We start from the raw sequence: 16,296 nt of genomic DNA on the forward strand, positions 1-16,296 counted from the left end.
GAATTTGTATCTGTCTAAAAGGTCCTTTCTTATTTAATTCCTACCCACAATACTTACCTGCAGTAATTGTATTGAGCAAGGACATTTAAAAGACAATTAAAATTCAACCATACTTTGTATAAACAATTTGAATGATTAGCTATAATAATTAGTTTCGAGTAAATTCATAAAATAGAGCCTTGATAGTTCATAATTAAATAGAACCCCAACTTCCTTCCACCATTTAATTTGGTATTCAAATGATCAGGGGTGCTATTTTAAAGTACTTTAAGGAAATGGGTGTAATGATTTTGTTGTTGTTCTTGCATTATGAACTTTCATTCAGACTACAGATTGGCAATTGGAGTTGTTAAATAAAGGGAAATGAGTATACGAATACTTAAAAATATATACAAAAATAAAGGTCTCCCCACTTCTATCCACCCTCTAGAAGCTTTACTTCTAATAACATTCAAGTGCTTTTTTATACCAACGTAAGGTGTAAATAATAAGTAAATATTGTTACTACCTCAGGCAACTGAGCTAGATCAAGTCTTACTAATTTATACCAATAATTGCAAATTGTATAAAAGCTAATACACTTAATTCCTTTTTTAATGCTATTTTCATATTCTAGAATGTGCATTTCCAAAATAGGAACAAACTGATATATATTACTTTTTTTTTTTAAACGCTAGTTGACTGGGAAAGGAAAGGGATGACACAATGCTGTTGGTGCAGATAGGTTTATGATATGGCTCTGAAATATGTTTTTTAACTTCAATGTTCCATTAAATACATCTGAGTTCAAAGATATTTCCTTCCCTTTAGTTTTGCAGTTATAAGTTTTATTTTCACAAAGAGTCTAGTCTTGTCAATTATTTTGTGATGTTTTTAATGGAAATTCCTGAAACATCAAGAATGGAATCTAATTTTAGAGTCTTCTTAGTGATTCTCATCAATTGATAGATTCTCTTACTTTATTCTGTGAGATAATGGTTCTGAAAGATACTACACAAATAAAAGTTTTTAAAAATATGTATTATGAGCCCCTCTAGGGGTATTGCAGTGTGCGTGTTAACATGTTTAAAGCTCTGAAAAGTTCTGCAGGAAAGCACACTTTTATTCATATAGTCAGTCCCCAAAATTTATTTGTTCTGCTTTCTTTTAGCATGATCCCTTCTGATGTTTTTCTGAAATAAGTTTTGGCAAATACTTTTTCAGATAATAAAACTGTGCTTAGATGCCAGTTTTTATCATTCTTTCATCTCTCCTTAGAAATGATCAACTGAGCTGTAAAGCATGTAAACAGGCCCTTTTGCATGAAATTCCTTACAAAGGAGGAATGAGTAACAGCTATTACATTTAATAGACTTCCCTGACACATTATATGATTAGGATACATAACTAGCTAGTCAGGGGACATGATGGAATGAGGTCTCCTGAGTCTTTCTGTACAGAATCCTCTTCCTTACATATATTTCTATATTAATACTGTTTATTCATCAAGTATTTTTCTGCTCCACAACAAAATCCCTGAACCTTAGAGGACATCAAATCTCTTCTTCTTTCTTTATCCTATTCCTCATGCCCCTATGCATCTCAGAACACAGGACTACCAAACAAAATGAGTTAACATGGACATAATGGACTGAATGGAAACGATTGGAATTTGTAAAGTTAATGCTTTGCAATGTCAACTTTAATTAAATTTGACAAAAGCTCTTGAATACAACTCTACCAAGGAAACAGCTTCAAAATTTGGGACAATAAAGAATGAGGCATGGCCTCATTCCTTAGATGTTCACAGTCTCCTTGAAGAGAAAGACTGGCATCTAATTATATTTGGGCAAATTGTATATACTATCATTTACTATTTCTTAAGTTGCTTTGCTGATGTAATTTATTCCCAACTGTTTATTCAATTGACATTATGTGAGACTGGCAAATTCTCATTTTATACTTAAATATTCTTATTGTCTTTAATAAATAGAAAATCAATTTTTTATTTGTCTACTATAAATGATCTCTAGATCCCTCTCTCTCAGCAAGATTTTGCCACTTTTTTTTTGTTGTCCAGAATCCTACTGATATTATAAGAATTGATATACTTGGGGAGTTTTAGCTAATTTAACCACTTAGAAGAGTGGGCAGTGGTCACTCTGTCTCATCATCCTTCTAAAACAGATTCTTAGCAAAGGTTAAAAAGCTGACACTTGATATTTCATATCTGCAAAAAGATGCTTCCTCATTAAAATTTAAAACATTTTTAATGCCATTTAACTTAATGTCACTTTGTTCTGTCTACAAATTGTATTTTGTTATGGAACTTCTATGTGCTGTATACTTGTGGAACATTTGACAATCAGTCAGTGTATTTCATAATTTTAAGTCTATAGTTACAAGCAAGATACAATCTCATAGTCTCCTCTCTGTCTTCATCTGCATTGCATTTATTTTTTTTATTTTTTTTATTTATTTTTTTATTTTTTTGCATTGCATTTATATTCCTGGGAGCCACAAGGCATAGGCTTCTCCAAAGCCAGTAGTCTCTTACTCAAACATAAACTCAAGAAGTAATCTAATTTTAAATAATGGAAGTCTTCTTCAGAACTGTAGACATTTGTAGGTAAAAGTACACTTTCACCTCTAGGGAGAGGGCAGCAGCAAGAACCACCCAGATCTCTGCAGTGACCTTGCCTTAATATTCTGGTTTCATTCTATTCACAGAGCACCTACCTGTGAGTGCAAGTAGAGTATCTATCCTCATGAGTAACTTGTCAAAAGTGAACATCAGCCAAGTTTGTATTCAGTTCTTAGAATATTAAAAAAACCCTGGCTATGGGTTATATGGCAATGTTTCTAAACTGCTTATCCAAAATAGAGGCCCAGCTTGATCCCAGTTCTTTACATGAACTGCCAGACGGAACAAGTACTTTTTGAGGTTCATCCATCACAATTTATGATACATTAAGCTAAATCTAATGTTCTCTCAGGCTGGTGTTAGGGGATTTTCAATAGTCAGACTAAGAAATTGCATTTGGGGAAAGGGATTTCTCCTTTCTTTTTCAGTAGAATTTCTTTAGTTCTATAGAGTCTTGTTATATCTATTGGATCCTTGTTATATTCTGGTACTAATCGCAGATTGATTTTAAGCATTTGAAATCTTAACTGGTTAGCCGGAAATGACTTTAAATTAACATTGCCTGAACTACTGTAAATTGTTCACTGGAAAAGAGAGTGTTTAATTATAAACGAAGGAACTTGCTTCCTAGTCGATTAACTATATTAAACACTTTATATTTTCAAAGCTCTACTCTATTGCTAATAAGCTATTTCTCACAATGGGTCTCAGAAGGAGCCTAATACTATCACCTCGTATTTTTATAAATGATGCACTTGACCCATAAAAATTAGATTGCCTGTATTGGACTACATAGAAATGAAAAACTAGAATTAGATTTCAAGGTCTTAATGTACCTGTGCTTAGTTGACAGAGACATGCTTTTAGTTTTCTGAGCAGCCAGAGTTAGAAAGTCAAATAAACTTAACTGTCCATTGTTACCAGAGATGAGCACACGTTACGAGCACGTGTGCACATTTGTGTGTGTGGGTGCTTACAGACACACAGTATTTCTTTTTCCTTAGAACATTTCTGTTCTGTATGCAAAAGTAGGTATTCTGTTATGCTGTAACAAAACAAACTGAGTTGGCTTTCCAGCCAGCTGATCCATGCTATTTCTTCTGATGTTCCTTAATTTTTAGCTCACTTGCTAGCCTGACTTATCCGTCTTTTCCTTTTAGAATCTGTCATTTGCAAGACTAATGTGAATGATACTGGCCAAGTTGTAGAGGGTCTGATACTGAGAAAAACAAATATTTGTAGCAATGAGTTCATTTTAAAAGTTCACTTGATTATATTGTTTTTTATCAAAAAATATAGTCGCATATCATATTGAATTTTATTTATGATTATTAGATTTATAATCTTTAACATTTTTTACATTGGATTTTAAATGTTATTTTCCATGAATAAAACAGTTTGTAACACAGAACATAAATTGTGATTTTATGTTTTTATTTTTTAAGTCCATGGCTTTTGGATTATTTTGTTCTTTCTATCTAACTAATCTAATCAGTTTGTAGTTGTCTCAATGGCAGTATCAGTTTAATATGTGACTATGCAGGGATCAGAACTAGACAATAGTAACTGCTTAGTAAATAAATGTCACTGAAACAGAATTTTTTGTTGTGTTTGTATAAGGCCACCAACATAATTCTGGAATGAAATTTATTCTAAATATACCTCCATATGAAGCTATTAATAATTATATACTTAAAAACTAGGGGCAGCCCAGGTGGCTCAGCGGTTTAGCGTCGCCTTCAGCCCAGGGCCTAATCTCGGGGACCCAGGATCGAGTCCCACGTCAGGCTCCCTGCATGGAGCCTGCTTCTCCCTCTGCTTGTGTCTCTGCCTCTCTCTCTCTCTCTCTCTCTCTCTCTCTCTCTGTCTCTGTGTGTGTGTGTCTCTCATGAATAGACAAAATTAAAAAAAAACTAAAATTAAGAATTGTCTGTTTAAAATTTTTATTTACGCATAAATTTTTCTATAGAAACAGAGTGTGGTTTCCCTAGACATGAGTATCATAAATGTCAGATGGATAAATTGGACTATAATCTATAAGTACACAATTTGCTGTACCAATACATGAAGGTAAGGGTTATGTCTGCTTTGTTCATCTCATGTAATAAGAGCCACATCTAGTACCTAGTGGTGAATAAGAGCCCTTTAAATTTTTTCTTGAAGAAATAAAAAGATATAAACATCATTTTTGATATTCATTTATCTCTTTTCACTAAGATGCAAACCAAAAAAGCAAACGAAAATACTTGCAGCTGACGAGTAAAAAAATTAAAAGCAAAATTTTTTAAGATTAAAACTGTATTAATCCCTAATGCATTCTTACACAATTCTGCAGATCTCCATGGTATTTCCTGACCTTTATGAATGAGCTAGGGAAAACTCAGGGAAGGTTACCCAGAATACAGTTAGAAGGCCTCCAATATTTGTGGGCCTTCTAAATTCACATCATTTTGCTGCTGTCACTTATATATGGTTTAATGGTAAAAAGCGGATGGACAATATTTTATTCTGCTAATTATGTTGCAGTGCATATTCTACATATTGTCATACAGAGTTACAAAGTAATAATAAGAGAGAGGGAAATGGGTAGGATGTTAGTAAAATGAAGAATGTGTGTATAAGAATCACTGCCAGAAAAAGGAGCAAACCCTATTCTTTATTGAATCCCACAGTATCATTCAAAGTTCAGAGGTGGAGCCCTTAGAAGACAATAGCTGCTCCCCCAGAAGCCTCTGGTAGTCTTCACTACTGCCACGGGTTGTGAGAACAATCCTGACCTTGCACCCAGAAAGCTCTACTGTTAGGATACAAACACAGCATGTTTTCCAAACCATCTGCTGAGAGTTTCTTCTGGCCATCTGCAGGAGAGAGCCAGCAAACAGTTTCAACTGGAAACATCTATGTATGGTGAAATAGAACAGTCACAGCAAATGTTTTGAAAACAGTTTTCTTTTTCAATTCAGATTATTTCAGTATATAAAAATGCATTATGCTCTCTGTGACTATCATAAATAAATAAAAATTTTAAAAAAATGCATTATGAATGTGAACCGACCCAATTCTTACCAAACTAGTTTTGATCAGCAGGTAGATACAATCTTAGAAGAATTTTCTTTAATCTAACATTTGTGCAATATTTGAGTTGTCTGGGAAATTGTTCCATAATTAAGTGATGGCATAGATATTGAATTGGGCTTAATAATCCACATTATTTTTAACTCTAATACCTAATGATGTTATATAAATAAGTTACATCATTTTTTCAAAATTCAATGGCAACTGATTTAAGTATCACATATAGACTTAAAGCATCCTTTCTATCACTAGAAAATATTATCCAATTCATAAAAATCATGTTTAGTGTCTCTAACTGACTTAGGTCTTCAGATACTTCCAGATTATTTAAAAGAGGTTTACTAACATGTTAGTACACTACTTGGAAATAATAAAGAAACATATATACATTTTATTTTATTTTGTTTTACTTTATTTCAGCTCAGAGATGATTACCTAAAGTGAATGAATCCTTAACATTATGGAAGTAACACTAACTATTTATGGAATTTTTATGTTTTAGCATTAAAAAAAGGACGATTTTGGATCACACCAGATCCTTATCACAAAGATGACAACATCCAGATTGGGCGTGAGGTGAAAATATCTTGCCAAGTAGAAGCTGTTCCTTCTGAGGAGTTAACATTTAGTTGGTTTAAAAATGGTCGTCCATTAAGAAGTTCTGAGAGGATGGTTATTACACAGACTGATCCTGATGTCTCTCCGGGAACGACAAACTTGGACATCATTGATTTAAAATTCACGGATTTTGGGACATACACATGTGTAGCGTCTCTGAAGGGAGGAGGAATATCTGATATCAGTATTGATGTTAATATATCCAGCAGCACAGGTAAGAAGCATGTTTGTGATGCAAAAGATGTTTGCATTGAGAATAATTTCTTTACGTTTAGCAAACAAAAGTCTTCAGCCAAGCTAAGGTCATTCTTATTCTTAAAGTTTCATACAACCAAATCCTAACGTTCTGAATGCCCGATAAATATCATATTAAAAGACACTGTTATTTCTATTTGGATTTAGATTTACCTGAGGTTTTACAGAAATAGTGCAAATAAAGTTGATACTTTGACTATGATAGGTATAGGCTCCCGGATTAAATGACAGATTTTTTAAATTACTAGGAACCCTCTGTAGACTCTAAAATTATATTAATTAATTAATAAAGTCAAGCAGCAAATGCCTAAAAAGCTAAGGCAAGTTTTGGAAATGTTAAGCAAACAAAATGTTTAGTTCTAAGAAGAAAATACTGAGAGATAATTTAAAAGTATTCAAGTATAAGATTTATAAGAAATGTATTTTCCAGCAATAAAGGTGTTAAATTTGTAATCATGTGATTTTTTTTGAAGAATGTGATGATAGAATCTCTTCACAGTGAGAATGGTTAAATGAAAAAGTATGTTGGAGTGAAATTCCTTCTTTTAAAGTTAGAAGTGAAAAATGTTATCTATTTTCCCTCAATGAAATATACATCTGTCGATGAGGTAAGTTCTAGGATTATGGTATGGGACGACACACTGGCTTACCTCTTAGGATATTTTAAAATCCTGTGACCCATGAACTACAATCAGTATGCATCCGGACAACACCAAAGTAGCTTTATTTGTGATGCCAGCTTGTTACCGGACTGAATTTCAATTTAGGATTTTTATATAATTCTAGGGTGAATTCTATGTGTTGAGAGCACAAATGTAGCTGGCAGACATACTGTTTTGAGAACACTTAAACTGCTTTTCCTTTCCAGTCAGGTGGCATTTTGACTCTCGTACGGTAACAGATTGACCTTTGATTTTGTGTTGTTTCATGATTCTAAATTGCAATGCACACTAGATTGATTTTACTCCATCAGGGATATAGGTCCATTCTTCAGGCTGACAAAATGTGCTTACTCTTCACCATTCTGCATTATTTCCAAGAGATGTTACATTTTTTATCAGCTACAGTTAATGTATAAGGAGATTAGAGTGATGAAAGTTACTTGTGTTTGGACAGATATCCCTTTCTAGGAAAAAAATAACTATTTTAATAATAACTATCATCTAACCTTTATTTCCAAATTGGTTCTAGCACTAGGAGATAGATTCATTTTAGGACATTTAGTAGAGAGCTGTTGATATGCATGGTCATCATTAGTTGAATTTTCCATTCAGTCAACAAATACCCATTGGTTGCCTACAATAATGTGCTAGGTGACATCCAACAGTGATATTTCCTATAAGAGTGAGAACATTATCTGTCTTATTTATGAGTGACGATTTTCCAGAATTATGAGCATTGCTTTTTTTTTGTTTGCATGTTTTTGTTTGCTTGTTGTTATTGTTTCAGAACCAGTAACACAAACCCAGATCCAAAGAATCCATGCTGCTTTCTAGACAGACTTGTCTAATAGTAGCACTATTCGTACAACATTACACAAATGAAAGAGGGAGTGTGGAATGGGCAGAAGAAAGGAGCATTATATAATATCTACAAAATTAGTTCTAACATTTATTTTTAATTATACTACTTACCTATTTCAAACTATGTACTGTAAATGGCAGAGAAGATAACTAGCATTGATTCATGAACTTTCTAAAAATCCTAAAAGAGAAATGCCAAAAGATGATCAGAAAAGCAAAAAATATTTGAGAAATGCTTCATTTACTTATAATGAGTAAAATTTCTTAAGCAGTTATTATTTGTCTGGTTACCAAAAGTAGGTAGAGATAAAGGAGATATATGAAGTCCTCTTTCAAAGCATTCCCGTTCACTGTCGCCCACCGTCACAGGCCGACTTGGTTATTCCCATCTCCTCCTGGGAGTGGAAGCTCCCTGAAGGCTGAGTCTTTGCCAGTATTGCTCATTGTTGCAACCCCAGCATCTGAAACAATACAGAGTACTTTGCAGGTACTCAAAAAAATTGTTAAATAAAGAAATGAGTTAATTTGTTCCCATAGCTTCTAGGTTTTCTTTCCTCCCATTTCCTCTGAAAGATAGGCATTTGATCTGTATCTTCCCACTCTTCTAATTCCCTACTGACTTAAAGAAAAGTTATTCAGTATACCAATTTATACTGTGATTTAAGCTATTATCACTCTTAGGGGCAGGATGGCTCCATGATTTGTGGTGTTTGGTGAAAATATAAAGCAGATCCCTTGTTCAGAACTTGCAAAGAATTCCATGATCCCAACATTCAAGGCATTAATTTATGCACAGGGCCCTTTAAAGTGAGGCTGCACAGGTGGGGCATGGTCATGGGGCTGGGGATTGTATTTTGATAGAAAGGCCTGCAGAAGATGATGTTTAACTGAAACATATTCTTTTAAAAAAAATATTTTATTTATTCATGAGAGACACAGAGAGAGAGAGAGGTAGAAACGCAGGCAGAGGAAGAAGCAGGCTCCATGCAGGGAGCCCGACGTGGGACTCGATCCAGGGACTCCAGGATCATGCCCTGGGCTGAAGGCAGGCATTAAACCACTGAGCCACCCAGGCGTCCCTAACCAAAGCATAATCTATCTTTATGCCAAAACCAGCTTTGATGTTCTATTTTGATTACAATAGAATGGAATACCAGATTACAGTATAAAGATTTATAGATCTGAGATTGTGCAATTCAATTGGTATCTAAAGAATTATTTTTATCCTCACATAGTAAAAGACTACACTAAAGCAGTGATTTAACATGAAATATAGAGATATTCCTGGAGTAGAGTTTGAGCAGTGAGAATGAACAAGCTATAGCATGGAGGAAAATCTTAGACTATATTAATTCTATGAACCACACAGGATTCAGAGGAAATTCCCTTAGATTGGGTGAGTAACGTCAAAGAGAAGGAAACTACTGTTAAGATATAAGTCAATATGTGGGGACCTCTTAGATTCTGGATTTTGCTAGTAATATTAGTAGTAGTTTAGGGAATTTAGGATTGATCAAGTAGTCAGTGATTTTTTTGTGTGTGTTAGACGTTTTCTATTATATTAAATGTAAGCTATTCAGTGTGACAATTTAAACTTAAAAAAAAAGCCCTAAATCTTTTGTCATACAAATTCTTAACACTGAATTCTAATTTCCACTGTGTTTAAAAGACATATATGAAATATATTAAGATGAGGATGAGGTCCCATAAGGCACAAGGCACTTCTGCCTAATACAGTTAGGAAACTTTTTTAAAAAAATTATTATTTATTTGTTTATTTACTTATTTATTTATTCATGAGAGAGAGAGAGAGAGAGAGGCAGAGACACAGGCAGAGGGAGAAGCAGGCTCCATGCAGGGAGCCTGACGTGGGACTCCAGCCCAGAATCCCGGGATCATGCCCTGAGCCAAAGACAGACACTCAACCACTGAGTCACCCAGGCATCCCAGGAAACCATTTTTTTTAAAATGACATTTTTTTAAAAACCATTTCTTTTAAACCACATCTCTATGCTTTTGAGGACTTTTAAAATAGAAATATAAAATATCGGGCAGCCTGGGTGGCTCAGCAGTTTAGTGCTGCCTTCGGCCCAGGGTGTGATCCTGGAGACCCAAGATAGAGTCCCACATGGGGCTTCCTGCATGGAGCCTGCTTTTCCCTCTGCCTGTGTCTCTGCCTCTCTCTCTCTCTCTCTGTGTGTCTCATGAATAAATAAATAAAATCTTAAAAAAAGAGAGATAGAAAATATCTCAGGAAGGTAAGTCCTAGTTTACAGAATTATTAATATTTTTAAAAGATAATGATTTGATTTTAGAAAAAATGAAGAGAAAGGCTACATGTATTTTGGAGTTCACCTCATGCATTTGATTGAATAATAAAAACTATGGTACATGATGATAGATTATATCTTTTTGTCACAATTCAACATTAGAAGCTTTTTTTTCCTCACTCTATAAACATTCAGATTATTATAAGCATTTGTTGTTCTGTCTATTCAAAATCCATATTTCTGGCAGATTCTTCTACAGCATCATAGCTTTGTTTCTGGCTCCATGTCATGTGGTGACGGACGAACGAGTTTGCTCTTAAGGACCTTACTAAGTTTTCAAATTACCTAATTATCAGATTATTTAGAAAGTAGGCACGATATACAGTGGGAAGGAAGCTGTATTTACATTTAATCAGATTTGTTTAGGAATTCTGAATGCTTCCTCAATATTGGCCCAGGAATATTTCAGAGGAAAATGACATTTGAGTTAAATTTTGATGAACACAGCATTGTGACAGTGGCCGTGGAGGGAGGGTACAGTTGGCAAAATACACAGGATGAAGGAAGTCCCAGGAATCTTACATGATTCTCCATGTTCTGCTTTTACTATAGGATTAGTATTGATATTAATATAAGCAAGTTACGTTGGCTCATTTCAATTTTATTAGTATCATTAGTGAGAAGATATTTTATCTTGCTAGTCTGCAGAACTTTAAAAACCACATTGCAGAAACTGAAGATGACTACAGTAATTTAGTTTCAGTTAATTAATTAATTAACTTACAGTAACTTATCAGTTGTAAGTAAATATACTGAAGTTTTCATTGTTACAATTCAATTTTGTAAAATGAAAATCTTCCACATACTTGCTGGAAAATGCATGCGAATTTTAGACTAATATTTTAGCATCAGTTAAAATCAACCTTTAAAATATTTTCACTTGATTGTTACTCATTTGAACAACTATAATTGTTATCATAGATATTTAATTTTCAGAAGGTTTGCCGAAAAATATTCCATTGCTTTCTCCAGTGTTGCTCTGTGGCAGAGTCCTTGGCTTGCACGTACTCCTCTGCATGACCGGACCAACTTGTAGGTTTATAGGAAACTCAGAAGCATCTGCATCATGGTAGAAAATATAAACAGTGAGACTGGTGCTCTGTGGAATTTCTGAAATGAGACATCTGGTGGGCAAATAGAGCAGAAGATTCAATACAGATTTGATGATTTTTTTTTCCTCCCTTGTTAGAATACAGAAGTATTTTGTATAGCAGAAAATTGAACTAGATTTAGGGGATTAAACCAGAAGAGGCAGCAACATAAACATAGGTGCTGAGAGGTGACCAATTGAGAAAATCAGTTTGAAATCTTAGCTTTGCTGCTGTGTACCTGACTGGTTACTATAATTATGATGGTTAGCAAATGTCTGTACAAGTATTTACATCGGTGAAATGAAAGTTCTCGTAGGGACATGATACACAACTAGTAAGAATAGTTAATGAGCTGGAAGGCAGAAGAAGAATGATTAAGTCTGGTTCACTGATTGCTTTTTTGCCCTTTTCCAGTTAAGGAAGAATAGCAACTCATAAAATTCTGCTGATTAAAACTGAAGTTCTGTAGGATGACTATAGTGAATGATAGATCCTTTTATGTAACAGGAAGCCGTAAGGAAGACCAGCACATGTAAGATCTGACAGTGCTTTGATCAGAGGAAGCTTCCATGCATTCAAGAGTTATGTAATTGCTTCCTAAGTTACTGGACCCAGAAAAATTCATTTTCTTCCTTGACTCCAAAATTATGAAGTTTAATCCGTAACTTCTAAATTAATGGTGAAGAACAGAGGCCAGAAATCTTTTTCTGTGAAGGGCCAAATAGTAAATAGTTTTAGCTTTGTGGGCTATGTGGTTTCTCTTGCTCCTATTCTACTCCACTGGTACAGTGGGAAAGCTGCCACAGACAATAAAATGAATGAGCTTGATGGTATTCCAGTAAAACTTTACAAAATCCAGTGGTGGGCTGTATTTTGCCCACCAGCCATTGTGTGCTAATATCTAACCTAGATTTTAGAATTCTGTTAAGAATTAGAATAATAACAAAACTGAACTCTGTGGACTTATTAGGAAACTAAGTTAAACCCACAAATAACTAATTGAGACAGAATCTCAGTCTCTTAATATTCCTCATTCATCTGTATATTTTGTTGGGTTCCTTGTTAAGCTAATCATTATCTGCTAGTGTGGTCCAAGTTCTAGAATTATACCTCAGGGTCTCCTGAGATTACCTGAAATTGCTCAAATCTCATTCCTAATATATAAGATTTTTCTGCTGCCATTCTATTCTGCTCGTGACCTCTCCCACCTATCTTTTATCTGTTTCTGGATTTAAAAAAATGTTCTTTGGATAGCTGAGGAGACAATGAAAAAAAAAAAAACACACCTTAAAAAAAATGAGTTACACTCTGAATTTCAGAGTCTCCTGATTATGAGGTCAGTTTGTATTTTTCTGAATGGCTGATAGGCTACTTTTCACACTGGCCTCCAGCAGGACTGGTTCTCTCAGTACTGAAACTTCCTCTCACAGTTGACTCCTGTGCCCATTGGAAGGGGTATTATATCTGTCCTTGATATAGGCCAGAAAGAAGCACTACATTGTAAGCAGTGTGTCAGTAGGGGAACTGTTGCTCTAAGAAGCAGTAAATTATCTCTTCTACAGCCTTTCCCACTTTCTTCTCATAGACTTTCCTCTTCACTTACAGTATTGGGGCTGGAACTAAATTTGGCTAGCATATATCTTTACTGTGGTACTTAGATCCTTCAGTTGCTGTTGCACTTAGTGAACTTTACAGAGAGACACTGAACTGCAACATACTGTTTTTAATCACTATGTACACAGAACGTTCTTTGGGAAATATTGGGCTACATTCATCTATACTCATAGAGATATCTAATTCTATTAATTTGTGCTTTTAGTAAAGGATGGTATTAATGGTAGCTTGTCTGGTGGGCATGGCTATATAAATTCATATTTAGATACAGTAAATTTTACCAACAGGAATATTTTATGCTTAACATTACCTACTTGAAAATAAGTTTTACTCCTTAAATTAAATGTTTTATTATAAAAAATTATTTAATAGTTTGGAACTATTCTATTTATTTATGTGAATCTTATATTGTTCAGCGGCTGATGCACATGTTCTACAAAGGAAACATGTAAATACAACAACCTAGAAGTGTTGGGAGTGGCTAGGGAACTTGTCTGGAATCTATGTTTGTATAGCTATTATGGCTTTTATTTGGATTATTTAAAATAATAAAAGAAAGATAACAGAAATAGCAACATATTATACAGATGGTTATACTTGCTCTTAAATAAGTTTGAGAAAATATCAGTTGTCTATTTGCATTCTTCTTCCTATCGTCGTTTACTTTCAAGTAGAATTAATGGATATTGTGGCTCTGGAACTTATGTCCAGTTCTGTGTTGCCTTTGATAACAATCATTCAAATAGTCAAATGCCCATGCTTGAATGTTTTTAAAGTAAAGATACCTTCAGAATGCTTACCGAGTACCATATAAAATGTGCTGAATGACCTAAGAGAGAAATTGTGAAATTACACAAAATTAAGGCAAAGGCCTTTACAAAACCTTCTGAACTTCTGAAATTTTCTTAATGGAGATAGGAAAGCCACTACAAGAAATGTACACAGTATTTATGGCTCACTTCATCAGTATTTTTTCCTTCCCATCTGGTATATCTGACCTTTATTTCAGTTTCTCAGCCCTAAAGAAACTGCCCTAAGTGGAGGAAGATTGAGGCTTGGAAATTTAAATTTGAGAGGCAAGGTCACCTGACAGTGCGGGCAGGAATAAAGCAAGTATTCTAATACAGCAAAAGAAATTAAGTATAGCTGTCACCTGTAATTCTAGGATTAATTAATGAAACATAGTGCATATTCAATCCAAAAAAGTTTTATTCAACAACCAGTACAGGTAAGGAGATATAGGAAGAAATAAAAATGCACAAAATCTAATTCATAGTTGATTTTATATCCTAGTGAGAATACACTTGAAAAACTTTAATAGCAAATGAAGTCTAGTATTGCTTTATGGACAATCAGACAAATATAGAAACATGTAGGAAATTAATGAATCTGGTCAGCAAGAATTTCATAGAGCAGATGGCATCTGAGCTAGATTAAGAATAAGGATTATTTGTGGGGTGCCTGTGTGGCTCCATCATTTAAGCGTCTGCCCTCAGGTCAGGTCATGATCCCATAGTCCAGGGTCCTGGGATTGAGCCCTGCATTGGGCTCCCTGCTCATTTGGGAACCTGCTTATCCTTGCCACTCCCCCTGATTGTGCTCTCTCTCCCTGTCAAATAAATAAAATCTTAAAAAAAGAATAAGGAGGGATGCCTAGATGGCTCAGCGGTTGAGCGTCTGCCTTCGGCTCAGGGCAGATCCTGGAGACCTGGGATCGAGTCCCACATCGGGCTCCCTGCATGGAGCCTGCTTCTCCCTCTGCCTGTGTCTCTGCCTCTCTCTGTGTCTTTCATGAATAAATGAATAAAACCTTTAAAAAATAATAAGGATTATTGGTCACTAGATCTTAGAAGAAATGAATATAATTAGACCTCATACATTCAATCGAGAATGATGAAAGAGTTTTTATCATGGAGGTGGTATGATCAGATTGGTGTTTGGAGGCCTACTCACTGGATTAATGTTAAGAGTTCCAAAATGATACAGAGGAAGAATGGTGGAGAAATAAAAGTTTCATTTAGATATAATGTGAGAGAGAGCATAGAAAATTTTTGTGAGGAAGTGATAAGGCATGGGGATAGGCAATCCTTTATGTGGAGGTGTCATCAGAGAAGAAAAGATAACAGAAGGCTTAGCTAATAGAAAAAGCAGGAGCCTCACTCATGAACATCATCTGAGAAGTCAGTAAACTTCTTGGCATCTTAGATTCTTTCTCTCTCCACTACAGCTTTGGAATATTTTTAAGGAACAGTTTGAGGAAATAGAATGGAAAAGAAGGAACATTAAAAAAAAAAAAAAAAGTAGGCATTGGAGAGGTGGCAGAAGGACTCCTATTCAGCTGAAGAGATTGATAGGAATCAGATGAAGCCCTGAGTAGCACTCATGATCTCTCCTGTCAAGAGGTGATTTAGTCAGTGGCCAGTGCTTTCAGGTGAGTTTGAGAGAGAGCCTGTCATCAGACAGTGTATGTAGTACAGAGCCACAGACTTAGGGTCAGACTTGTAATTACCACTTATTACCACTTAATAACTTTATGACCTTGAGTCTGGACCTCAAAATTTTTCATCTATAGAGTAAAGGGATCAACTGGGTAACTGATTTTTAAAGAACATTTCGATGACAATTAAGAATTTGAGGGAAATATTTCCAAGGGCTACTATACTGCAGAGGGATGGTACCTAACCAGCTGAGAATTTATCCCCCTCCCCCACTTTTATCCCAAATTCATTCACATCTAAGCATCTCTCTCTATTAGGACTTCTATGTAAGATTATATTTGGACAAATATTCTGACCCAGATTCATACACATATTACAAATGGTATTAAACACACATAGTTGAAAACTACTTGCTTATGTAAGTTCTTCATCCTGTCCAAAGTATTCTGTGCCTCTGTGATTCCAAAATGTTATATCCCAGTTGTTTAGAATATGGTAATGCCACCTCCTGAGTGAGAGATTTTAGGCTGCAGGAGAGGTTTGAAAGGACAAATCGATTTGGGACTATTTATAGCCAAGGGGTTGGTAAGACATCCTTGTATTTCTGGTGACCAATTTAAAAATCAAGTCTGATTACCAGGAGAAAGGCCATGAGTAAAACATGGATTTCGCAAGCAGTTGTATTAATTAGAACTGGATGAGCTAACCCAAGAAGAGAATATGAAGCAA

General features: G+C 34.9%; 1 protein-coding gene across 1 annotated transcript in view; it reads left to right on the forward strand.

Moving 5' to 3' along the window:
* MDGA2 (MAM domain containing glycosylphosphatidylinositol anchor 2) overlaps positions 1 to 16,296 on the forward strand; it is a 788,050-nt gene that overhangs the window by 578,759 nt on the left and 192,995 nt on the right. Inside the window, exon 9 of the mRNA XM_055309044.1 lies at positions 6,201 to 6,530. Within this exon, the coding sequence (XP_055165019.1) occupies positions 6,201 to 6,530 (330 nt within the window). The remainder of the gene's footprint in view (positions 1 to 6,200; positions 6,531 to 16,296) is intronic.

The sequence above is a fragment of the Nyctereutes procyonoides genome, unplaced genomic scaffold, assembly GCF_905146905.1.
Source record: "Nyctereutes procyonoides isolate TBG_1078 unplaced genomic scaffold, NYPRO_anot_genome, whole genome shotgun sequence".
Taxonomy (NCBI): domain Eukaryota; kingdom Metazoa; phylum Chordata; class Mammalia; order Carnivora; family Canidae; genus Nyctereutes; species Nyctereutes procyonoides.